This window comes from Maylandia zebra, linkage group LG10 (genome assembly GCF_041146795.1).
Source record: "Maylandia zebra isolate NMK-2024a linkage group LG10, Mzebra_GT3a, whole genome shotgun sequence".
Lineage (NCBI taxonomy): Eukaryota > Metazoa > Chordata > Actinopteri > Cichliformes > Cichlidae > Maylandia > Maylandia zebra.
The window spans coordinates 25,458,836-25,483,847 of NC_135176.1; the positions used below are offsets into that span (position 1 = coordinate 25,458,836).

The 25,012-nt window shown below is 40.7% G+C and overlaps 1 protein-coding gene across 1 annotated transcript; it reads left to right on the forward strand.

Annotated features, from left to right (window-relative positions):
- Positions 1 to 489: 489 nt before the first annotated feature.
- On the forward strand, positions 490 to 22,120 carry kcnj6 (potassium inwardly rectifying channel subfamily J member 6). The gene is made up of 3 exons (XM_004561793.3): positions 490 to 1,994; positions 15,324 to 16,241; positions 20,943 to 22,120. Exons 2-3 carry the CDS (start codon positions 15,347 to 15,349, stop codon positions 21,293 to 21,295), a joined length of 1,248 nt encoding a protein of 415 aa, XP_004561850.2. The 5' UTR covers positions 490 to 1,994; positions 15,324 to 15,346; the 3' UTR covers positions 21,296 to 22,120.
- Positions 22,121 to 25,012: the final 2,892 nt, after the last annotated feature.

Consider the following 25,012-nt stretch of genomic DNA (forward strand, 5'->3'; position numbering starts at 1 on the left):
ATAAAGTTAAATAAAATATTGTATTTATAAAAGAGCGAATAACATTTTTAATGTTCTTACACAGCTGTGTTCAGAAGTTTACACCACCATGCTTGACAGTTTGTACAGTGTTCTTATGTTTGAAAGCCTCACCTCTCCTCCAAACATACCTCTTGTCACTGTGACCAAATAGCTCAGTCTTTGTCTCATCTGACCATAAAACTTTTCTGCAGAAGGCATTTGGCTTGGCCTCTCAGTCCATCACAGTGGACAGTGACAGTTTTGGTCTTTTTCCAGACCTTGGCAATATGGTGACATGTCAAATATATAGGTATATACAGGTAAATTTATATAATTATAACTTCAATTATGCTTCTTAGATCTTCAGAGTTCCTTGGACTTTCTCATTAATCTGAGTATTTGTCAGTCCAGTGATGTCAAACAAATCCTTTTTATGCTGCAGAAATCATTAACAGCCCAAAATTACCACGATATTGATGTCCAGGATGAGTGGAATGAGGGCAAGCACCTTAAACTACTGGATGCTACTTCAGCAAGTCAGCTCAATCCTGCCAGCAATGGTGAGTTATTGCCTGGATTTTTCCAGCAATGCGAGTGGAGACCCGGAGGATCCAGGTTCAGCACCATGGAGAGCACCGAGGCATACATCCTGAGTGTAAAAATAACAAAATCAACATGCTAGCAAAATATATTTACATTTTTCCTCTTACTATATGTTCATTTAATATATAGAGGATTGTTAGTCCTTGTTGCCTCAAACTGAGCATTTATTTATGATATAGCCCAGCAATTCACACGGGTTTCCAGCATTCGACGATAGAAGACTGGAAAAAAGTTGCCTGGTCTGATGAGTCTTGATTTCTGCTGTGATATTCACATGTAGGGTAAGTATCTATGTAAGCAGCTAGTATGTAATGCCAGAATTGGCATAACCAACATGAGAACATGGATCCATCTGGCCTTGTATCAGTGTTTCAGGCTGTTGGCGATATAATGGTGTTGGGATATTTTACTGGCGCTCCTTGCCCCACCTAAATATTGTTGCTGACCCTGTTCATCCCTTTGTGGCTTCAGTGTAGCATCTTCTGATTGCTGCTTTCAGCAGGATAACGTGCCATGTCACCTTAAACTGGTTCCTTCAACATGACAGTGAATTCGCTGCACTCAAACGACCTCCACAGTCATCAGGTCTCAATCCAATAGACCGTCTTTGGGATGTGGTGGAACATAAGATTGATATCATTGTTGTGCAGTAACTGCGTGATGCTATCATGTCAACATGGACCAAAATCTCTCTTCTTCCAGCGTCTCGTTGAATGTAAGCTGAGAAGAATTTAAGCAATTCTGGAGACAAAAGGGAATCCAACCCGGTACCAGCAAGGTCCAGCTAATAAAGTGGTCAAGTGTATGTATGGTATAGCTTATGTCCTATAATGACGTCCTTTTTATTTGACCAAAATACTGCAGCTCCTGTAATGATGCCTCTTTTATTTTTTCAAGTTTATTGAATTATTGGCAAACGAACTGCTGAGAAATTTAAAGCGACCTCGTTCACGAGTCTAACAATGATGTCAGAAAGGCTTCTGCATTTACTTTGCATTGTTTTACTGATATATTGCTTATTTCTCCTGATGTTTCCATGCACTGTGTATCCGCACTGTGTTGTATCACCTCCCATATTTCCAGTCCCCCTCCTTCTCCTCCCTCTCTCTCTGCTTACTCTTTCTCTCTTTTTGCTCAACCTTCCTCTTCCTCTCTCGCTCTCTCCCTCTCTCTCCCTATGTCTCTCTCCCAGCTGAGAGGGGTGGAGGCTGACGGCCGATGGTTTTTAAACGGATAGGGGATGGAGGAAAGGGGGAATTAGTGGCTCCTCTTCACTCGGTCTTCGCAACAGCGTCCCGGTAATCAGAGACCAGCAGCCTCAGCGGAGATTTTTCATGGGAACGAAACGGCTTAAAATGAGCCGGAGAGTGATCGCTGATCTGCTGCACAAGGTAAGAGCCTCTCCTTCCTGCGCGGCTCCTTGCGGCGATGCTGATGATCGGCTTGTTAAATGTAATCATGTGTTTTATATGGAAGGGGGGGAGGAGGGCAGTGGGGGTGGATAGTTACATAACAGGGCATATCAGAGATTAATTAAGACAATAATAATCAGCATAAGAGAAAGACAGACACACAGAGGGAGAGAGAGATAAGGGGGAAAGGCGCATCTCAGATGGTGGAAGCTGACTGAGGAAGCTCCCGGCGGCTGTTTTGTGCGCTGACATGATAAGGAGAGGAAAGCAGCCGCTCGGATGGAAGAAACTGGAAGGTGTTGAAGAAAATGTTGCAGGCTGTGAGCGCCTGCAGGCCTCACGTCACCACAGGACACAGATAAGGCTAATAAACGAGCCACACTGCAGCACATAAAGGCAGCAAATGAAGCAACGACAGGAGGCCATCGTCATCATCATTATTATCATTATTATTGCTGTTATAATCGCGATCACCTACACCCCCCCACACCCGTGACAGCGGGGGAAATATCTCCTGCTTGGTTTGCTCTCGAAATCATTTAGCCGGGTCGTAATAAAAACCCCTGCTGTTATATTCACTTCACTTTTCCCTGGATTACAGGTGAAGCTAAACCTCCCCCTCCCCTTAACCAGCCCACTCTTTAATACATATAAAAGTTTTTAAATAAAGGTTGAAACTTCCCCTAAACAGAAATTATACTCGCATATAAAACTGAAATGAACTGTAATGATGATAAAAATAAATTATAAACTAACAGCTCCTCACACTTGAATAACCTCAGGTCGTGACACAGCCCCTTCTAATTCATTCATTCATTTATTCATTCATTAACTTAATTTCATAAGGCAGCCAGGTTAAGATGTGTGTCCAGAAACATTTATAAATCTGAGATGGTGCAAAAGCAAGCACGAAGTCCAGAAATGGTTCATTTCCTTTCAGTCGTGCTTTAGAAATGTGCTGTAGGGGTTATAAACTGGGCAAACTGGGATGTGCTGGAGGTTTTTCCAGAAAGGCGCTGAAATGCAAAAGAAATGCAGTGAAAAGCAGGCTCTGCCGGGGTATAATTAACTCAAATGGAGTGGTGTAATTAATTATTTATAAGTCATTTAATCGGGTGGTCCGAGAAACATTAATAATTCTGCACAAGCAGCAAACAAATATGCAGCAACACAACCACAACGGACAAAAACCATTAGGCGACACCACATAATAAAGCTTTTTAGGGCAGTCGGCACTTTAGTTATTGGATTGTACCCTGCACAATGTAAAAGAGAAGAAGAGAGACATGATTTGGCAACTTCTACAGCCTGTTTTCTTTTTCTGTTATAAAATATAATGTGAATGGGAATTTAGTGTCCACTGAAGTCCTTTAGGGCTATAAATCTGACGGCTGTAATCTCAAGCAGTTAATGAAACCGGTAATTCCTTGACCACTTTCATTTTAAAGCCTTAAAATGTAGAATTTATGAAGATTTCTTTCTTCTTTCTTTCTTTTTATGAAGATATTTGCCATTAAAATCTGTTCAGGTGTAAATCTGACTCACAGTTTCCAACTGCAGTGATTTTTCCTTATGAAATAGCATAGTATAAATAGTTTGATCCAATAGACAGTGAGTACATTGGATCCCAGCCTCCTTTAAAAAAACATTTTCTTCTGTGTTGCTCATTTAAGTCGGTTACCTGAGGCTCCTGCCAGTCTCCACTCTGTGGTCCTCCTCTGGAGTAACGCCGTTTTTGTGCTGGTAACACGATTCAGCAGAATTCACTCTGTGCTTGTTTTCCTGCTGATACTGTGTCTCAGTTGATATTAACTCAATCCTGTTCTGTTGATAGTCACTTTGCATTTGTCTGCATAAAATGTATGTTTTTTGTTTGAGGCTCATTTTCCTTCCCTGGACTACCACCCTGGCTAGACATGTCAAAATATCAGAAATCAGGTCATTAGTAACAATATTCTTGTTCTTGTGGCGTAGACCAATCCACCGGACTAATAACATGCAGACCCCTTCTCCCCTTGTTGCTGCCAAAGCAGCTCTGACCCTCTGTCCTGTGGTGGCTGGCATCAGGACGTTGGCAGCAGATCCTGTGGGTCCTGATGGCTGAGGCCTCAGAGCTTGATCCAAAGTAACATCATATTAGAATCCACCTCAGTCTCACAGCAGTTTCTAAAATAGTCACAACTGTTATTCTATTATTTAGTTTCTCTTGGCACGTGTGCTGCTTTTCTGTCAATGTGCTCAAAATCAGTATTTTCTCCTTTTAAAGGGTGAAAAAGTCCACATTCTGAAACTGATGGAAGTCATTTAGATTTCCTCACTTCGGTTGTGTTTTTTTAAAAGCATTTCCAATCATAAGAAGCTACTTGGCTACTTATATATGTCGCAATTTGGGTTAAAATATAGTTGCCAAGTTGTTTCTTGGTTGCTAGGGTGATGCGTTGCCTTTGAAGAGCCTGGACACAACATATGCTGCAGACATGGACATATACTTCCTGCCCATGACTGTTTTTTCCTGACTATTTCATGTCCTGCGCTGAGGCCTGGAGGAGGAATTCGGGAGTTTGAAGACCAGGCCATAAGCTTGGCTTATCTTTCCTGAGCAGTTTTTTTCTAAGTGCTATAGAAGAAGATGCTGTTGTGGTGGAGGAGGCTGCTGCTGTTGGAGAGTGCAGGTCTGCAGCAGTGTGTAGGTGGAACAAGCATCGAAAGGTTGCACTATAAACCCAGTTATAAGTGGCCTTAGGTAACATGTTAAAGAAGGTAATAAGTTGTTTTTTGTTTACAACAACAGCCTGTATAATATTAGAGGGAGAACCCCAGCGATCAATGACCTCTGCTGTGAGAGTGGGGAGGAAGAACTCCATCTTTAACAAGAAGAGACCTCCAGCAGAGCCAGGCTCAGAGAGTCGTAGCATACTGCCTCAGCTGGTTGACAGAGGAAGAGAAGAAGAAATGACTTGAGGTTCATAAAGTAATAATGTTATATTATCAATGTTTTTCAGCATAGCTTCACATTTTTGCTGCTTTGCTGCCATCGGAGGCTGAAAGCATTTTGCTGCTGGCATAAAGTTTACGATGGGTGTCTGTGTTTTGTTTTTTTGTTTTTTCATTTTTGATGGAGAAACACTGAAAATACTGACAATAACAAAAGCTGTTTACAGTAAAACTCTCTAATTTAGCTTTTTGTTGCCCAGTAGCTGTCGTGTCCTGCCTCTAGAAACTCAGTTAGCAATTTTAATGCGATTACTGTTTTTAAAATTATTGCACTTTAACAAAAGTCATTACTTAGAGAAGTTGATTTAACAGTAAAATACAGGTTTAAGAATTACTCTTGCACTAAAATTATTTTCTCAAGCTGCACAGGTTAAATGAAGATATTAAGCGATGGCCAGATTGCTTAATACCTTCTTACCACAGTTCCCAAAAGGCTGCTTCCTTCTGGGAACTGTGGTAACATGCTGCCAACATGGAACTTGTACAGTCGTGGATGGCTTGATGCTGAACAAATGTAAAACTGATTAATAAAGCATAAAATGCAATTGAAATATGTTTTGTTAACCCTAACAATTTGGAAATTTCTATTAAAAAAAACAACATAGATGAAACGAAATAGCTCAGAAAGCATGAACACGTTTGCTCAAACATGAAAGGTGTTTTTTGGCCCATCTTTAAAGGATGTCAGGTTTTAATGAATACATGCATGTGTGGTGTGTAACCCAAAATTAATACATAAAATCAAAACCGAGGGCCGGAAAAAAAAATACTACGCACACTCTACTATTAAAACTGAACATCAAAGCGACGTAATACCCAGAAAAACACACACAGACACCAAGCCTAGACTTCTGGGTGGCTGCATATCAACGATGATCAAAATGTGCACATGAATATTTGCACAGATGAGCTTCAAAGCCTGAGGGAGCTTTTGACATTTACACATTTTTAAAAATGTGTTTCAAAACTTGCTTACTTTAAGATTACTAAAGGCTTTGCGGATTTCATAACCCATTAATAAAGATCCTTAAAAAAAACTGTGACTGACACCCAGAGTTCAGCCCACGTGGTGATGCCCTCACAAAAGTCAATTTATCAATAATGAACAAACCCATTAGCCTTTACAAATGACTTCTGGTGATTAATGCAGACTTGATGAATAACCTTAAATTGATATACCTGAACATTCTTACTGACCAGGCCCACACATTTTCTGTGAAAGAGTCAGCTCAATTAAAACACACAAGGTTAGATCCAGATCAAATCTGTGCTAGGATGTGAAAATTATTTGCATGTGACGTCTATAGTGCCTGTCCTCAGCTGTTTGTGTGGCTAAAAATAGCTGGAGTCCCCATGCGGCTTCTGCCGGATTTTAGCCACATCTGGATGTTGCTACCTGGTCAACAATCACCCCCAAACGGCAAAGACACAGAAAGAAGCTGAAGCACCAATAACACGATTGTCTGCTGCTGCTGTTGTGTTCACGCATGTCATCAGTCGATGTTCATCCTACACAGCACGTCTACATGCATCCTGCTGCAGGCCAACAAACGATGTTCAGCATCGTTGCACTTGTGTAACCATCTGTGAAACGGACCATCTTGTGTGTAATATCCTCCAGTGTTTCAGTTTAGCACCGTTTGTAGCTTCATGAGCGGGATATGGTGGGATGAGCTGTTTTGGGGGATGCTTTCCTGTAAAAGTCATCTTTATCTACCTTTAGGCCTCATGAGGCCATATACGGTTTATAGATGGGCTTGTTAATTTCACGTGTAGCCTAATGTTTAACTGAAAATCTGTGGGTGTACAGATAGACGGCCTACAACCAAAGGTTCACCATATTAAGGTTCAAATAGGACAGGGGCCCAGAGACCAGTTTGAAACCACCTGTAAAACCAGCAGTCTTCAAAATAAGGGTTCTCCAACCAGTTTGTGAGTGGTTGCCCATAGTTTGCATTGTCTGCAAACTACTCATGAAGAGATGGTGAGACTGTGAAAACTGAGACATAAACCATCCAAACCAGCGACCACGACCGAAATCTGCCAGTAATGAAAGCGATCAGGATGAGGTCTTTGGTGCAGCACAGTCTTTGTGAGTGATGCCATGTAGCAAATGTCAGTAACCAGTCTCCAACCAACCAAAGAACACATTTTTCCTGGCAACCGGAGGTCATCTGGGGGTCACCAACCAGTCTGTATTGACTGAAGCCTTATTTGGATGAACTATCCTCGAGGGAGGGGTGGCACAGTGTATACGAAGGGTAATGTTATTATAGTTAACTAAAACTAAATTAAACCCCTCCCCCCAAAAAATTTATTAATTTAGTATATTATAAATAAAATAAAATAAAAATTACAACTAACACTAACTGAAAATGAAGTAAAATAAAATAAAAATAGAGACGAAATATTAAATATTGACAAACGTTAAGTATGTGTCAGTTTGGTAAAAATTGTTACATGTTTACTGAGACTTTGTCTACAAGACTGCGTGTGTAATACCTGTGTTGATTTTCCTAAATATTACTGATGACATAGAAGATAATATTTTAGATATTAATAAAATAAGGACTAAAACTAACACTGAAACTAATAAAAACGAAACATTTTAAAATAAAAAAACTTACCCAAACTAAAATGAATTGAGAACAAGAAGTCAAAATTAAATAAAAATAAAAACTAATTAGAAAATTCAAAGCTATAATAACTCTGACGAGAGGAACAGACTTCCTGCTTTGAAGCTTAAAATCCTAGAGTTCAATAAAACACAAATAATTCATTAATAATCAGCTCAAATCTGCAGGCTGATGAGGACGCACACATAAATGTTCCCCCGTCAGTGTATTTATGTTGGATGGGACTATCCACAGAGGCTGTAAACATGCTTTTTAATGTTGTGAAGTTTTAACATTTTAACACGGGAACATATTTGAAGCACACTGAACACTCAAGTGGCCACTTGAGGAACTGCAGTTTCTGGCACGTAGTTTGCTTCCTTTTCCAGCTGTGAGCCCATCAGCTTGTCTTGACTTAGCCTTTAGGGGCAACAGACAGTATTTGGAGGCTTTCAGTCTTAATATCTACATAGCAGCTTATTGGTTCATGCACCAGTCATTGATTCATTTATAAATAACTGTAGAAAATGTATTTGCTGTCAGATCTCCTTCTTCTTTGCAGTCCTGATGGACGGGATGACCAATGAGGTCACGGTGGATGATGTTTGCAGATGATACTCTAGTGAGAGCAGGGAGCAGGTGGAAGAAAGGCTGCAGAGGTGGAGGTATGCTCTGTAGTGAAGAGAGATGAAAGTAGAAGCAAGAGAGCACACGTGTGTGAAGGAGAGGCAGGCAGGTGTAACAGGGAAGCTGCAAGGAGAAGAGGTAGTGAAGGTTTAAAACAAGGGACGGTGTACAAGATAGGTAAAGATGAGGAGAGTGCAGGCAGGGTGGAGCAGGCGGAGATGAGTCTCAGGGTGATTTGTGACAGAAGGAATATAAAAAATAGACAGGAGAGGCTGAGGTGTTTTGGATATGTGCAGAGGAGGCCTTGAAGAAGAAAGAAGGAAAAGAGGAAAACCTGTGAGGAGGTTAATGGTTGTAGTGAAGAGGGTTGGTGTGACAGGGGAGGATGCTGGGGTGAGATGGAGGTCGATGACCCGCTATGGTGATCCCTAAAAGCAGCAGCTTTTTCCTTTTTGGAAAATTTAACCCCTTTTTTGTTCTCCACGCCGTCTGTTTACCTGCATGCTGCAAAAGCCCGCTCAAGCATGATTGGTCAGCAGCATCCAGACACTACGCCTGAGAACCAGAAAGTTTCTGTTACTAAAAACCGCTTCCCGTAATCACAGATTCTGAATGTTCATAAGCAGATATTTGTTTACAGAGATTGCTTCGTGTGTGCCAGCTCTCTCTCTCTCTCTCAGCTGTTACACAGATAATAACCACAAAGCCTTTCTGGAACCAGTGAGCTTCACCAAAAAAGCATTCCTTTGTCAGAGTTTCCTGCACCATCACCACTCAGTTTTTAATATGTATATTATGCAATATGTATATTTAATATGTATGTAATAGCTATTTAAGTCATCATTTGTCTAGAGATATTTACAGCAGCTACTTGGAGACTGTAAGAGCCATGAGAATCAAAAGTGGTAAAGTGGTGGGTTATGAAACCAAAAGCTCAAAGATGCTGAAAAGCTCCACTGAGCTGAGGGGCCGAGTAGCAGTATAGTGATAACAGCTGCTGTAATTTGTTATCAATATTTACTTATTGATTACACAAATGAGATAAAATTCATCCCGTGAGACTTGGCAGCACTAAACTTTTATTTCATTATCTTGGGTTTTATTGTTTTCTGTGCCAAACATCCTCTTAATAAGCCGGTGTTATCAGATATTTATTCACAGATATTCAGCATTAGAATAAAAAAACAGATGTCACATGAATGGGAGCTCTGTGCACAAAGCACATGCAGCACATTGTTCTTCCTTCGGGCCCCGCTGAAACGAGATGAAACAGACAAATGTTATCCAACGCCGTGGCCTCATCCAGTACATTCCTGCTATACTGTGAGCACTTTGGTAGACTGAGCTGTGCGTTGCCATGGAAACCAGTGCTGCTCAAGCTCATAATATTCCCCCGTGAATGGAGAGCAGAACGGCTTCAGCACAGCCATTTGTTCCAGTGGTAGGAACGCTGATGGTGGTGGCTTAGGATCGTATGTGCGGAGTAAAGGAAATCAATGCTGATCTCAGGACAGTCCGAGGCGCAGGCTCGGGCGGAGGGGTGGGAGGTGTGGGAGGTCGGGGGGAGAAACTCCTAATGTGACACACTTATCAGAGGGATCACACAACAAGCCCCGCTGTGTTCAGTTTTCAGCACCACACGCAGAACAAAAACGGACAGGACGGCGCAGCAGGGACCTTTAAGGAGGAGAGGTCAGGTTCAGGAAGTTTAAGAGGCTGAGGGGTTTACAGAGTGCAGCCTTCCTTAAATCTGACTCAAGGTTATTTTTTTCCTATTTTCTTTTTCTTTTCTTTTTTTTTTTTTACCAAATGCAATTAGTGTCGGTTCTTATCTGCAGCTCTGTCCGAAAGGATGATGATGAGGCCCGATTTCAACATTTGTCCTGGATATCGTATTATAGACCACTCTCTGGCCAAGCAGTCAACCTTTTTTCACACAATTTGTTTTACATCTATAAAAACACAATATGCACAGCCTCAAGGAAGTACAAAAAATTGGGATGATATAATTTTAATTGCCATGGCTATTTCAAGGGCCCTGTGATAGGATGGCGAGCTTTCCAGGATCTGCCCTGCCTGGCATAAGCTCGAGCTCTCCCATGACCTGAAACTGGATGGATGGATTTTATATCACAATATTTACCATAAACCACCAGAAAAGAATTTCAAACTAGTGTAAAATAATTAAATGATTGGGCCTTAAATTATAGGCTAGATGAGGGCAGTTCAATAACATTGACAGAATCACTCCTCCTAACTAAACTCCACCTTCAGAGCGAGCAAATGAAATAACAAAGCAACTCTTTCATTTCTGTGTCTTTAAAAGTTCTATTTTTATGTGAAGTTTAACCTTGCAGGACCAACTTTATAACTCCCCGAGTTAATTTTGTGCAACCACAGTGTGGATTAAAGAACCAGTTCAGTTGAGAACTGGTTCCAAATTGTCCTCAGAGCTCAATTTATTTATTTTTGTCAATGTGGGCATGTTTTTCTGACAGTTGTGCATTTCATAACAATGACGTCAAACTCGAGCCAGCGGAGCTTTTTGGACACCTGAGTCTCATGCGAGCCTTTTATTCTGCTCTTTTTTTAGCGTTCATACTCAGAGATCATACAACATGTGTAGGCTGCAGGAAGCAGATCAGGGATCATTAAGAGATTCGATATCGAGAGCATGACCCATGGATAGAGTGAATAATGACATTAATATCTTAATAATGTCTGTCAAACAAAATGACTCGGGCTATAGACCCCCTTTTTTCTCCTAATCCTCAGAGGTCCTGACATGAACCGAGTGATAATTCTTCTGCTCTAATTTAACCTTGTGAGGTCTCCCTATGTGACCCTATGTTATCTGAATTTCCATATTGATGCTTTATTTTAAAATATACTCCAAAGTCTCAGTTAGATTTTGTTGAATCTATTCTTCATGCTTCAGTCTTGAGCCACTCCTTATTTCTCCAGGCTTCCTGAAGGTCCAACGTTTGTCTTTGGACATTGGCTCCTTTTTCACTCAGAAGAATATTTTTTTGTGTTATTGTTTCGTAAGCCATTTAATGCTGACCTATGAATCATTCAAGCATAAAAAAGACAACTAACTTAAGGGATGAACCAGTGTTGAGTTTATGGTATCTTTAGGTGTTTTGTTACTTAGTGTTTCTTTAGTTGAATCTCTGAAAAATGCCAAAAGTAACAGTTTGACAGACATAAAATTCTATTTTTGCACCAAGAAGATGATTTCCAAACGGTGGCATATCTCAGCATGCTGTGCGGTTTGTTCTTAAAACTTTTGAAGAAGCTGGACAAGTGGAAGACAAAAGAAGAAGTGGCAGGGCTAAAAAGCTATGAATAGCGGAGGTTAAATAGCATCACCTTATTTTTACATCGCTTGAAAGCCGGAAATGTCATGATCCAAATGGTGTAACTATTTTATAATAGCAATATTGCAGCAGCTGCACAAATTCCTCATTTTCTTAAAAGAGTGTTTCAGTTTTTCTGATGTCATTTGACAACTCTCATGTCACATACACACAGTTTTCCAAGCTTTTAGTTAAAAAAGAGACTGGATGGTCTCTGGTGTAGCTCACTGGGTTGACTACATGACCCACTGCCATAAGACTAATGCAGAGGCTATTTAATGCCTGTCTTCTCTGTACTATCCTGTTGCAATGACTGAAAAATCCCAACAAGTGCCCAACTTTAAAAGTGTTGCTTAAAAACTTATGTATGAGTATTTTGTACATGCATGAGTTTTCCTGTCCAAGCCTCTTTGCCACAACAGTACAGCACACACAGAATACTCCACTGTACACAATGCTTTGTTGGGAAACTAAGTTAAATCTCCAACCTGAGCTAAAAGTGCCGTCTTAAAAGGGCTGTCAGGATACGAAGTGAGTTTGGGTGATGGCTCTCAATCTCACTTCGCAGTATGGCTTCCTCGTGGCTGCCGGGGAGCTCCTCAGCACCCACGGAGCTGAATTACAACCTGAATTCGGTGTTACACACTTGCTCTGCACTGGATGAGTTACTGTGACAAAGCGTAGTTTGCTGTTGGCAGCGTAGGCGGTGACACGTTTTCCCTCAGCTGCACCCGAAGCTGCACGGATTCACGCTGAGCCTGTTTATTAGCGGTGGTGAATCTGCGCACTAGGCTTTAAACAATGGCAGAGTAGGAGGTCTATTGTTTATGATATTATTTGCATGCGTGCCTTGTTTGTGTAGCTGCCACTCACACTGTCCACACTAAGTTGGTTTAATTTGTAAATGCATCTGTAAGCACTCCTTCCAGACATTTTCCTTTTTCACAAAAGCAGCTTCAACTGAGAGAATGTAAAGAGCGGACAACCTGTAGACTTCGACGTGATCTTTGAGAGGCTCGATAAAGAGCCTGCCTTGTATTACTGTGACTAAACTGGATGTAGCGTTTTGTTGTGTTTCATTTCTGCCGCATCTAATTTGGTAGAGTTGCAGTTGAGAATTTATAGAACAGCCTCAGTGTTTACTGACTCATCGAGTATGGCTGTTACTTACTGAACCTCTCTGGCCTCGTGTTGGCAATCTGTCTGCATTTATAAATTCAACAACAATTATTTGCAACTTTTTTACTGTCAGCAGAAGTCAAACCCGAGTTGTTCAGAGACAGGTTGTCTTCCACTCAGTGATGTGCACAATCACCCTGAATGTGATTGCACAGGTTGAGGTTGAGCGTTGGTGCACGCTTGACCTTTGGGTGTCCAGTTAGATCACCATAGCTACTTTCAGTCTGTCTCTGAGCGTGAAAAATTCAGTGCAACCACCGATTTAGTCTGAAGGATGACTCTGTCCTATTTTCACTGTAGTGTGACTGAGACATTTGTCTTTTTTTGTTAGTCCTCTGTAGTGTGTAAGTTCTAGTTTAGCGTTTTGGAGTCTGATATTTGAGTTAGGTCTTTGTATTTGGTTTATTATTATACCTGCCACAGTTTCCCATGTTCAGTGAGTTTCCTTAGTTTAGTTCTCTTCTTATTACCTGTTTCATTTTGTCAGGTGTTTTGTGACTGATTTGACAATGAGGACATTGAGTGTCCTCAGTGTCTCCACCTGTGACTCATTTCCCCAGCTCCCTCCACTTTGATCATTACCATGTGGTTAAATAGTCCAGTCCTTCACTTCAGTGTTTATCAAAGCATCTGTGTTACCTTCCTACTCTGGATTTTTCTGTTTATTTCCCTTGTGGACTTAACCTAATAAAAGGTGCATTTTTGTTACTTCTGCCTGCTCTTTGGGTCTTGCATTCAACAAACTGTGAGACAAGCTCAGACATCAGACTGCTTTCTTCTATTGGCTCTATATGATGTTTTCTGGGGATATCCCTAATATGGTCACATCAATGCACAAATGCACTTGCTGCCTCTATTTGCGAGCAACGTGTGATTAAAGGGAGAAGAGCTAAAGCCCCAAAGCCCAGTAATAGAAATAAAGATTATTTTAAACCATGAATCATGCAAAGCTACTATAGTAGAGGCCAATAAAGAAAACATGCAGTTGGGATGTCCATTTAAGGGTAAGATTTATGACAGAAGCTGTACATTTAAATTCAGTTTGTGGGTTTTAATCGGGGCAGCATAGCAGCTCAAGAACAAGTGTTGATTAATGTGTTGTTTAGTACAATCTGTAGTAGTCTGGGAAGTGAGACGGAAGAAAATATGCATTACAAAAATGTCGATTTGCATTAATTTAATTTGTTGTTAGTTTCTTTGTGGGCAGAGGTCAACGGAAATACGATCAGGAACGCTAATTTCCACACACAAATGGTTTCATTGTTATTGCAGATGGCGCCGTGGAATTAAATTTAAATTGCTAATCTAACCAAAGCAGTAAAAAGTATGAATTCAGCACTGATGTACGCACAGCAGTGAAAGCCATTTAACGTTGGGAATAACAATATACTATTGCTTAGTTGTAATTGTTTTCCATAATGAATCTGAGCTGAGTGACGTGTTTTCCAAAGCTACTTCTGAATCGTATTGTTCGGGTGGCATTTTCATTAAAAGCCCCACTCTTGACAGTGTGGATAATTCATGTCCAAATGAAAAAAATAATTAACCCTCTGTGCCAACCAAGCCAGAGGAGCTTTCTTCTTTTTACCATAATTCTTCGATTGTTTATGCTTTCAAACTAATTCAGACATCTCCGTGAAAATAGCCCACCACTGCTCCACGTCAAGTACAATTTGTTATGGTGATGATGTTGTTTTGGGCGAGTCGTAGCAGCTCCAGGAAACTGAAGGGGAGAAGGGTTGAACAACTGGAGATGGCTGATTGGTGAAAAACCCAGTGTGAAAAAATGACTTGTGCAGGCTCATATTATCTTGTTTTCACCGTAATTAGACAGATCTAATATATTTAAAATTTAAGTTCCAATTACAAACGTAAACAACTATAAAATATTTGTTATTTTATATGTGTGTTTTCTGAAAAGAAAAAACAAATACATCTCAAATTATTTATGCTCAAAATGCTGACTTTAAGTAATTTGTTTACATGTAAATTTCCTGCGTGATTTTGTTACACTTACACTGTGAAACATTGAAGTTAATGCAACCTGGTCAAATAAATTTCTTGATTGGAATGCATTCAGTTTATAACCAGCATATTTTCCTTAATTAATGATTGTTTGGAAAAAAATAAACATTTGATTTGATATATTTTAGTTTATGTAGCTGTAGACTAATGACATGTGATTGACAAGTTGTTAGCCATCCAGACCATCTAGACCATCCAGTCTGAGCATGTGGTTTGATAGTCATAGTTGCAGTTCACTTATCACATGTGGTTACAAAACACCAAGGTGGTATGCTCTTTTACGCTCCAAATGTGGATTTGTTTTTATACTTCCTTGTCTGTCAAATATTATTCTCTAAAACACCACACTGCATCTAAAGTAAAATAACGCCAAATGAGGTACCCATCGTATTGATTGTATTGAAATATTAATAAGTTAGATCCTGAACAACCGTCTAGATGTGTCACCATCATCTTAGAGTTCCTGCACTTGCTAACTCATGATCACTGCTGTGTTCTTCCTCTTGCAGGCTTGAATCCACCGAGAAACCCCATGGAGCAGGATGTGGAGAGCCCAATAATCAGAAAGCCCAAGTTGCCAAAGCAGGCCAGAGAGGACCTGCCTAAACACCTGGCAGAAATCGACCGGGTGAAAAAGATTCAGCGGTATGTCCAGAAAGATGGGAAGTGCAACGTCCATCACGGAAACGTCCGAGAGACATACCGCTATCTGACAGACATTTTTACCACACTGGTAGATCTCAAGTGGAGGTTTAACCTCTTCATCTTTGTGTTGGTGTACACGGTGACATGGCTCTTCTTTGGCTTCATGTGGTGGCTTATTGCCTACCTCCGGGGTGATCTGGACCATATAGCAGACAACCAGTGGACTCCGTGTGTCAATAACCTCAACGGGTTTGTATCAGCGTTTCTGTTCTCCATTGAAACAGAGACCACCATTGGTTATGGATACAGAGTGATCACGGACAAATGCCCCGAGGGAATAGTGCTGCTTTTAGTTCAGTCAGTGCTGGGATCTATCGTGAATGCCTTCATGGTGGGTTGCATGTTTGTTAAGATCTCACAGCCCAAGAAACGGGCTGAAACACTAGTGTTTTCCACCAATGCGGTCATCTCCATGAGAGATGGTCGGCTGTGCCTGATGTTCAGAGTTGGAGACCTCCGAAACTCGCACATCGTCGAGGCTTCAATCAGGGCCAAGCTTATCAAGTCTAAGCAGACCAAGGAGGGGGAGTTCATCCCTTTGAACCAGACAGATATAAACGTGGGTTACAACACAGGAGATGACAGGCTCTTCCTGGTATCGCCACTCATCATCTGCCATGAGATCAATCAAAACAGCCCCTTCTGGGATATCTCACAGGCCCACCTGTCCAAGGAGGAGCTGGAAATTGTTGTGATCCTCGAGGGGATGGTGGAGGCCACAGGTGAGTCATCAGATTCAAAATCTCAGAGGTTAAGGTGTACAGTAATTGCTGTTTATTGGATCTAATGTCACACAATGACTTTCTAATGCTTTATTTATTGCAGAGAACTGCTTCACCATATCTCTGGAGTAGTGCTCAGTTAATTTTGTAATTTTAACAAAATGATTACAAACATGTTTTCAGTGCTCAGCCTGACCAATGCCACCAGCTGTGCTGGATTTCAGTATGTATGTTTGAATAATAATTGTTAAAATACTTAAATCTGCCGTTAGAATTTCAGCTTTTTTCTGATAATAGTGAACTGGCTGCCATTACGCTGGATCTGCCATTAAAGGCACATCTTGAGAGAACACCAGTGTATCTGGCCACAACTTCTCATATATCTCAGAATGTTATCAAAAAAACATCTCTTCAAGTTTATTTGGATTTACTGTATTGTTGCTGGATTTGTAATACATAGAAGGCAGTGGACTTCAGTACAAAAGCTCACCTGTAGTCAGAGCTTGCTGACCTACAATGAACCACATCTTACCTTAAGACACTGGAGGGGAATCAAATACTGCTTTGCACTCTGCAGCTTTAATGCACTACAATGTCCTTTGAAATACATTCATTTTTAAGTCACTGTAACATTTTTAAGTTTCACTGACTCTTCTTCTGGCACAACCGTAAGGAATCTTATTTTGAAGGGATTTCCACTGAAAGTTGGTGCACACGTCTCCCACAGGGTCAATCTGGGAACCCATCAGTAAGCCTGACGACAGCCTCAGATAACTTTAGGGTGGCAGGAGATAACTGGGACAAGACTTCCTGTTCCACATGCCACTTGTCATTTACTAATGCGGATAACTCTTTTATAAAGCCAGTAAAATGCTAAAGAGTAGACAGGGGATAGTCAGTGGTTTCAAGATCGCTTTTCAGAGGTATTTAGCCATCTTTTGGTCTCCATGTGGTCTGCTTTTATGTGGTGCACAAAAATTAGTTTTTGCAACATTGTTTAAGGTTTAATTAACCTCATCACACCACATATGCAAACAGGAGGTGCAACACAATTTTGTATATGTCCAGCATTAGTGTTTTTTCTCATATTATATCAGAGCAGTATGTGTCACGTGATAAAGCAAGTGTGTAAGTTCATCCCTGAATAGTATTTCCACGTTAAGCTTAACAACTGATATATTAAGCCACAGCTGGACTGGCCATCGAGTTCCATATTGAGGTGAAAAGGAAGCAATTTGTCCCGTACTTCAGCTAGAATTAAAAAATAGACACAAAGCTGGAGTTATTCTGTCTTTGCTGCGCAGTTGCATCTACTTCTCTCATTCACTCCCCCTTCCTCTCCTGTTATTACTTCAAACATGAAACTGATCAATGATCAGCTGATCGGCTTTTCTGCCGCAAGTCCCGTCTGTCTTGATTGTTTATCGCCCACTTTGCGCTAGAAAGAGGAAACCAGCGGATAAACAACACCAGCACGTTTAAGCGTGATAAGCTGTTGTTAGAATGTATTTAATATTACTTTCTAGTATAAGCTGAGGTTTGCTGGAGCCACAGCTGTAAAAGCTGCTGGTCATGATATCGTTTGGATATGTAGCGAGAGTGAAACATGAAGATGAAACCAGGAGATGTCCTTACTGAACGGGTGAGTTAAAGGAAAGTTATGAACTGTTTCCGAGAGACAAATAACACCAGGATCCTTTTTTACGTAGCTGACGGCTGGTAACTGTGCAGGGGCGGGTCTAGCAAAGTTTTGCCAGAGGGGCCAGGTTGGGCATTAACAGGGAAAGGGGGGCACAAAGAAATACTTTTCTTTGTTATGTCATTTAAAAACTTTGAATAAATAATTATCTGAATCTTACAACAAAAGTGGTCATCTGATTAAATGTATAGAAATCCATTATTGTATATAGTAAGTAATAAGTCTAATATATACCCTAGTAAGATATAGTACTTTTTCCTTTGGGAAGGTACCATCTGTGCAGTCTGCAATTCTGTTGAAGAAAGATGTTGAATCTATTTAATTATTGTAGAAAAAGAATTGATTTCTGTGCATTTGTCTTACACTTGCATTAAATTAAAGTTGATTACATCGATTAAGCATCATGAGGTGGAGGGCGGGGGGTGGTTCCCTAATATTTTTGCTGGGAGTTGGCAACCCTATTAGATAGGTTGCTTAATATTTCCACTAAGTACTCTTTAAAATACCAGAATAGGGGGGATGGTGTAGGTTTAAAGTTATTATTTTATAGTTCAGTGTTGCTGAACTATAAAATGTTTTGGGTGCAGTGTATTTTTTGCATACAGGTATGACAGAATAGCTTCAGTCTCTTGTTTTTTAAAACTTGATTATGAACTTTTACAAAATGCAGCAAAATATTTATAAAAAAAAACAGTTTTATTGATTACAAAATATCGGATTCATCTCGGTATCGGCAGATATCCAAACTTATGATATCGGAATTGGTATTGGACATTAAAAAGTGGTATCGTGCCACCTCTACTTTAAAATGTGTCCCAATTTTCCTTTCAGTCATGCCGCAGCAGTCAACACAATTGATGTAGCTCTTTTTAATTACGCTATGTTTTCAATTCAGACACACATCATCATCGTCTATCTTAAAGAAGGCCCCCGGGATGAGGAAACGCTAACAGAGATGTATATAAAGACAGATGTAAAGCGTTAGAGTTAGATTTAAAAAGATGAGGGCCTGTGCAGAGCACAGCTGCACAGCCGAGAGCAGGATGACCAAAACATCTGGATGGGCAGTAGGAGACGTGAGGGAGATACCAACGATTTGCGTCACCATCCCAAAAATCACTCGATTTTCACATCATCATGTTAGATGAGATGGTTGCTGAAATGCCTGAATTCTGAACTGGTATTCGATCATTTGTCTCACTCTCAGACTCAATGAAACAAAAAGAACCAATTACATAATCGTTGCGTGACGTGTTTTGAAACAGCTGCTGGAGGCTCACTGAGGACTCTGTTTCCTGCAGACAGCTGAGCCAAAGAGCTCACTGATGAATATGAAAACACAAGTAAACGCTGCTGGAAAGTGATTAGGACCCACTCCTGGTTACAGTTAACTAACCATAGAGGAAGTGTGTTTAAATCACCTGCAGTAACGATGCTGTAAAGATTACAACAACACGCCTGTACATCCAGGGGAACGTTGAGGGATAAGCCTCATTTAAATCCAACTCTACCTGCTAGTACCATCGTTAGCACAGCTCAAGCAGGAGAAAATAAATGCCACCAATGCCCATTTTTCAGAAATCATTCTTCTGCCCAACAAAGCGGGAAACTGGAATATGCTGTCACTTCTTGCTTCGATTTTTCAAAGATAGGTGCAAATGTAAGGTGAAAGGGACAGGAGCTTTGAAAATAACAGAAAGTTAGTTACTGTAGTTGTAATGCAGAGGGAATTATAGCACTTAAAATGCACTTGATCGCAGCAATTCAAAGGGAAGCAAATGGGTTGTTTGTGGAAGATAAAATGTGTGAGCAGCATCTGGCAGATGGGGATGGTGACGCAGGGTGATGACAGGAGCCTCAGGGAGGCTTCAGGATAAATCTACTATTGCTTCTGAGCTGTGAAGACCCCCACGGGACCCTGGGAGTGATGACAGTGGACAGAGGGAGGGAAGGGAAAAAAATCACACCTTTTCCCTGAGTAATTTACACTTTCCGAGGATATCATTATTCCTGCTGTTTATCGCAAATAACCTGCCATAAATCTGCTGAGTGTTTATAGAAAAAAGATGCTCCTTATAGCTGCCGACGTTGCCTGAGAACTGTCACATTTTTTAAATCTGTCTAAATAATCCAGTTATTTGTGATAGTTGCTGTTACAGCAAACTAAATGGTGCCAATTTGTAAAACTGTAAAACAAAACAACAACAAAAAAACCATATATATATATAAATCTACTTGGTTAACCTCTATAAGAGCAAGTGTTCTGGCAGTTTACTGGTGTGAAACATCCAGATCTTTTCAGGAGTGACCATACCAGCAGATTCACCCAAGGTCAGACGATGCAGTGCTCAGAGAAACTGCAAAAACCCCAAGAGCTCCATCTTGGCCTCTACAGGTCTCAGTCAGCACGTTCAGTGTTAAAGTTCGTGACAGTACGATTGGGAAAAACTGAACAACAAATAGCTGGTTTGGATGGGTTACCAGGAGGAACCCTCTTCTCTCTAAAAGAACATGGCAGCACAGCTTAGGTTTGCAAAACCGCAACTGAACAGCCCTTTGGACAGATGACACCACATGTCAGCACAAACACTCAAACCAAATATGAAGCATGGTGGTGGAGGGATGATTAAGGTCACTGCGTCTGTATAAATATTCTAGAACAACCTGTCCAACAGCTAAAAATTGGCAGGAATTGGGTCGTACAAAAGGACAATGACACCAGTCCATACGCTCTATACCTCGTACTGACAGTTCTCTGATGGGGTGTGCTATTTAAGCTGCTTTAGCGTACATAAAGTTGATGCTGCCTCTGCAAGCTGCTTTGCAACCCACCTCCACCAATGCGTTTAATGCTAGATTTTCTGTGTCTGTTGCTGCTCTTTGGAGCCTTACAGCCAAAGATAAATTACTGCAATAGACTAGGACTCCCATTTTGGCTAAAGATTGCTAAGACTACACGAGTCCCACAGTTTCTAATGGTTTTCTTTGTTTTGTCTCTCCAGGTATGACCTGCCAGGCAAGGAGCTCCTACGTCAGCAGTGAGATCAAGTGGGGCTACCGCTTCACGCCCGTCCTGACGCTGGAGGACGGCTTCTACGAGGTGGACTACAACAGCTTCCACGACATCTACGAAACTGACACACCCACCTGCAGTGCCAAAGAGCTCGCTGATATGGCCAACCGCGCCCGCTTGCCCCTAACTTGGTCGCTGGCTAGCAAGCTGAGCCAGCAGGGGCTGCCAGAGTCTGAACAGGAGGGTCAGGAGACCAAAACCAACCTGGACGAGCAGGGGAAGAGTGAGAAGACCGAGAGGAACGGGGACATTGCCAATTTAGAGAGTGAGTCCAAAGTGTAGCGAGCGTGGCAAGAGGCAAGCGTGAAGTCGAAACGAGATTAATGGACTGTACTGTTGGTCTCCCGCCGAGGAAGGCCACCCATTGAGGACCAATGAGCACAGTAGACCAAGTACCCCTGCACCACGAACTGCTTTTTTCTCAGTGATTTACATTTACCCCAAAAACGAGAAAACACGTAGACATGTGGCCCACCGCTGGAGTGAAAACCCCCTGCGGCAAGTGCATGTTTCAAATATAATGTGATGTCCTCCTGACAAGATTCCTATTATTTTTTCTATTAAGATATTCCTAGGGGCATTTGCTAAGTATTTTTGTATATATTACAAAATGTTTTAAATTCTTTGTTTTGTTGCAGTATTTGACACATGTTTGATACTACTTCCTTTAGGTTAGTTCTGTATATATTCTCTGCCTTACTGTATGTATAAAGCTTTCATTATTTGTTTTTCAGGAATATATAAGCATGTATAAACATTAACTGCAGTTGATTTATCTTGTATTCTGTATATACTGTATGATGATATTATTATTATTATTATTATTATTGTTATAAGGAACACATACAGTTCAATGGATGCAAACTCTAGTTTAAACCAATGAAAGATTCTTCCCCAATGATAAGTGTTCGTTTAAAGTAGTACGACACGAAGCCATGACTTGCTGTTTACAGCTAACTGACTTCAGACAATGGCCCTTTAAAAACTGCATTTTGTCACTTTTGCACACTGGAGTCTTCTGATGAAGGTTAGTGACTGTTTGAGTCTCCAGAAATAACTCACCTGTCACCTAAAAGTATCAATAAATAAACAGTAAGTTGCTTATTATGAACTTGGTGAGATGTTGTTTTTGTAACACTTTTACTCAAATCCAGAATCTACTGACGTACTTTCAGGACACCTTTTTGTTTTTTGTCTGCTTTTCCTATAAGTTTACGAATTCTGAAATTTGCACTTAAAATTGCATACAGTGGTCCCTCGCTATCCGGTTGTTCAGTGATGACGCCACGAATCCTACTTCCGGGCCTAAAGTAGTCTGCGTTTAATATGGCTTTTGTGTTGTTAACATGTTTAATGTTATGTATTTTCTTCTATTTGATCTCAAAAAGCTCCTAAAACAGTCAGTGATCACTGTTGACCTCCCTCGGCTTTTATTACCGCTAATCATTTATTTAAGCTCAGTTTTTAAAACCTTAGGATGTAACTACAGCCCAGCCCATGCAGCAGTATATGAATGACTAACCTGGTATTGTGGATGGATTATCTCAGTTGTTCTCCTGGCTGAAGTTTGGTCCTTTTACAGCATCCTGCCATGCGATTACATTTGTTCCTGACCACCGAGAACACTCACGTTAACTTTTATCGAGTGGAGAAAAAAAAGTTAGCTTGTTTATATTATGCTAACATAGCTGTGTCGCTAGCGGTCACGTAGCACATCATTATATTCCAGCTAGCCCAACTTCAGTAACCCTACTGTACAAACGTCACTGCTGTTTAGTTTTCTGTCTTCATTTATGCTGGAAGTGATAACAGAGCTGTACGTTTTAATTTGTTTCTAAAACCCCGCAGTCAGGACATGCTATATTATATTTAGATAGAAGCTAGCGAGCTAACTCCCTGCTAACTTCTAACTCCGTTAAATGTCATAAATTCCGTTTTCATGGATGCCTGGATGTTAAACTCAATTGTTACACCTGGTAGAGCAGAACGCTGATCATTTTATTAAAGATGAAAGACTTTAGACAGTTTTTCAACTCTCAGTAATGCCATAGTGATCGTTTGATATATGGACGTGCAGCGGAGTTTAGGTCCAGACACGGCTAGTGACGTCAGACTTAACGACCGGATAACGCGCCTTGCTGATTTTTATTGTGCAATTTTGCTTGATTTCTTTTTTTTTTTTTCACAGCGCATCGTGTTCTGCGTCCTGATTGCCTGTAGCCCATTGTCCAATCTCCTCCATGCAGTGTCTCCTGTACGGTACAGAATGCGTTCAGCTTGTCAAATTTATATAAATCTTCGATCGCTAGCAGTGTGACTCTGAAGTGCTGTACTGTATGTTTGTAAGTCCCCCCCCCCCTCAACAAACACAACAATGTCGATGAAACGTTTTGCACCGTTAAAGGCACTTCCGGTGGCACCCAAAAGGCAGAGGAAGATGCTACCCATCGCACAAAAAAGTTGGACTTCTGGATATGCTAAAGGAAGGTAGAAGTTACTGTATTTTTCGGACCATAAGGATAAGTCAAACTTTACTCAACTCATTCTTCTTGCTTCCTCTACTTCCGTACCATTGATTCATTAATGTTGCTCTATTCGCATGTTCTGGACCTGAAAACAGGGTTTGATCTTTGGTTTAATTCTATAATACTGGACTTACTTTTCTACGAAGGGTTGAACTTTGAGAGTGTTTAAACAAGAGAGAAAAGTATGAAAATATTCATGCCTGTCTGAGAAAAGTGTATAAAGTGTGCAGTGGGGGGTTTTACAGCCTTAAAACATCTATAATAATTGTAAAAAATAAAGCTGGCTACAAATTTCACCTATCGCGGGTTATTTTTAGAACGTAACTCCAATAACAGGGACCACTGTAACTCATAAAATGTTTTTGTTTCTTATGAATTAAAATCAAGCAGCAACTTTATAGACTACCATATAAAAAGCAAACATGGGTCCTGGCCAATCAGATCCACGTCACATTTGTGACTCTGTCCTCCCAAAACACAGATGGTTACAAACAAAATGGTGAAGTCTTCCACAAACCACTGGTTGACATCGCAAGTAGCCAATGTCCATCAATGTAGCGCATCAGTCCACAGACTGCTTTTTTTGCACACCCACACAGGTGGACAAGTTTCGGTGTGAGTTTGTTAACCCACAACCAAAGCCTGCATCATTGTAACGTGTCCTTTTTATCTCATAAATATGTTTCCAAAAAATAAAGCTCTTATTAATTTACTATGATAATCTAATGCTTAGCACAAACAAAAGTGAGGTATCAACATAAGTAACGATTATCTTCATTTATTTTCTTGGTTAATCTTTGTTAGTTTGTAACTTGACAGAAGATGAAATATGAATGTCCCTGTCACAGCACTTCAAAAGTGTGTAAACAGTACATCAAAATTAGTTGATTTTAGTACTTTCAGGCTTTTAAATCTGAGATCAAACTGGCAAAAGTAGAGGCTGGAGTCTTTTGTGCAAAAGTTAGCAAGCAACACAGTGGCAGGTGTAACTCGCTGCCCAGGTGTTTCCTTTTGAATCAGTTCTTCACAGCAGGTGAGAGCAGTGGGCGTCCAGCCTTCATTTCATTATTTCACATCTTTTCATCTTGCATCAGTTGGAGCCAGAAGGCTGCACGAAGACCAAAGAGCTGAACATGACAGAAAAACAACTTATCTGTAAGAAGAGGAAACAAAAAGTAAAGGATTGACATCAACCTCAGAAAACAGAAAAGAAACTAGTGATGGACTTCAAAATAAACTGTATCCTCCAAGCTTTGAAGAATAACCACAAAACAAGTGTGACATTGACGGGGAGATTTTATAATGAAAAAGTTTGTGTTGTGCACCCAAAATTGGCCTTGAAGCAAAGTTATGAGACAGATGAGAGCATAAATGCAACCTTTGCCAAAGTCAGGGAAAGCCAACAGTGTGAAGAAAACCACAAAGTGCTCTTGACTCAAATCATTCCCGCTCCTCAGCGAAGCACACAGCAGCA

Excerpts from the sequence above, each read along its gene's own strand:
- kcnj6 (XM_004561793.3), top strand. The coding sequence starts at position 15,347 with ATGGAGCAGGATGTGGAGAGCCCAATAATCAGAAAGCCCAAGTTGCCA. Across the intron at positions 16,242-20,942 it reads GGGGATGGTGGAGGCCACAG|GTATGACCTGCCAGGCAAGG; the intron begins GTGAGTCATCAG and ends TTGTCTCTCCAG.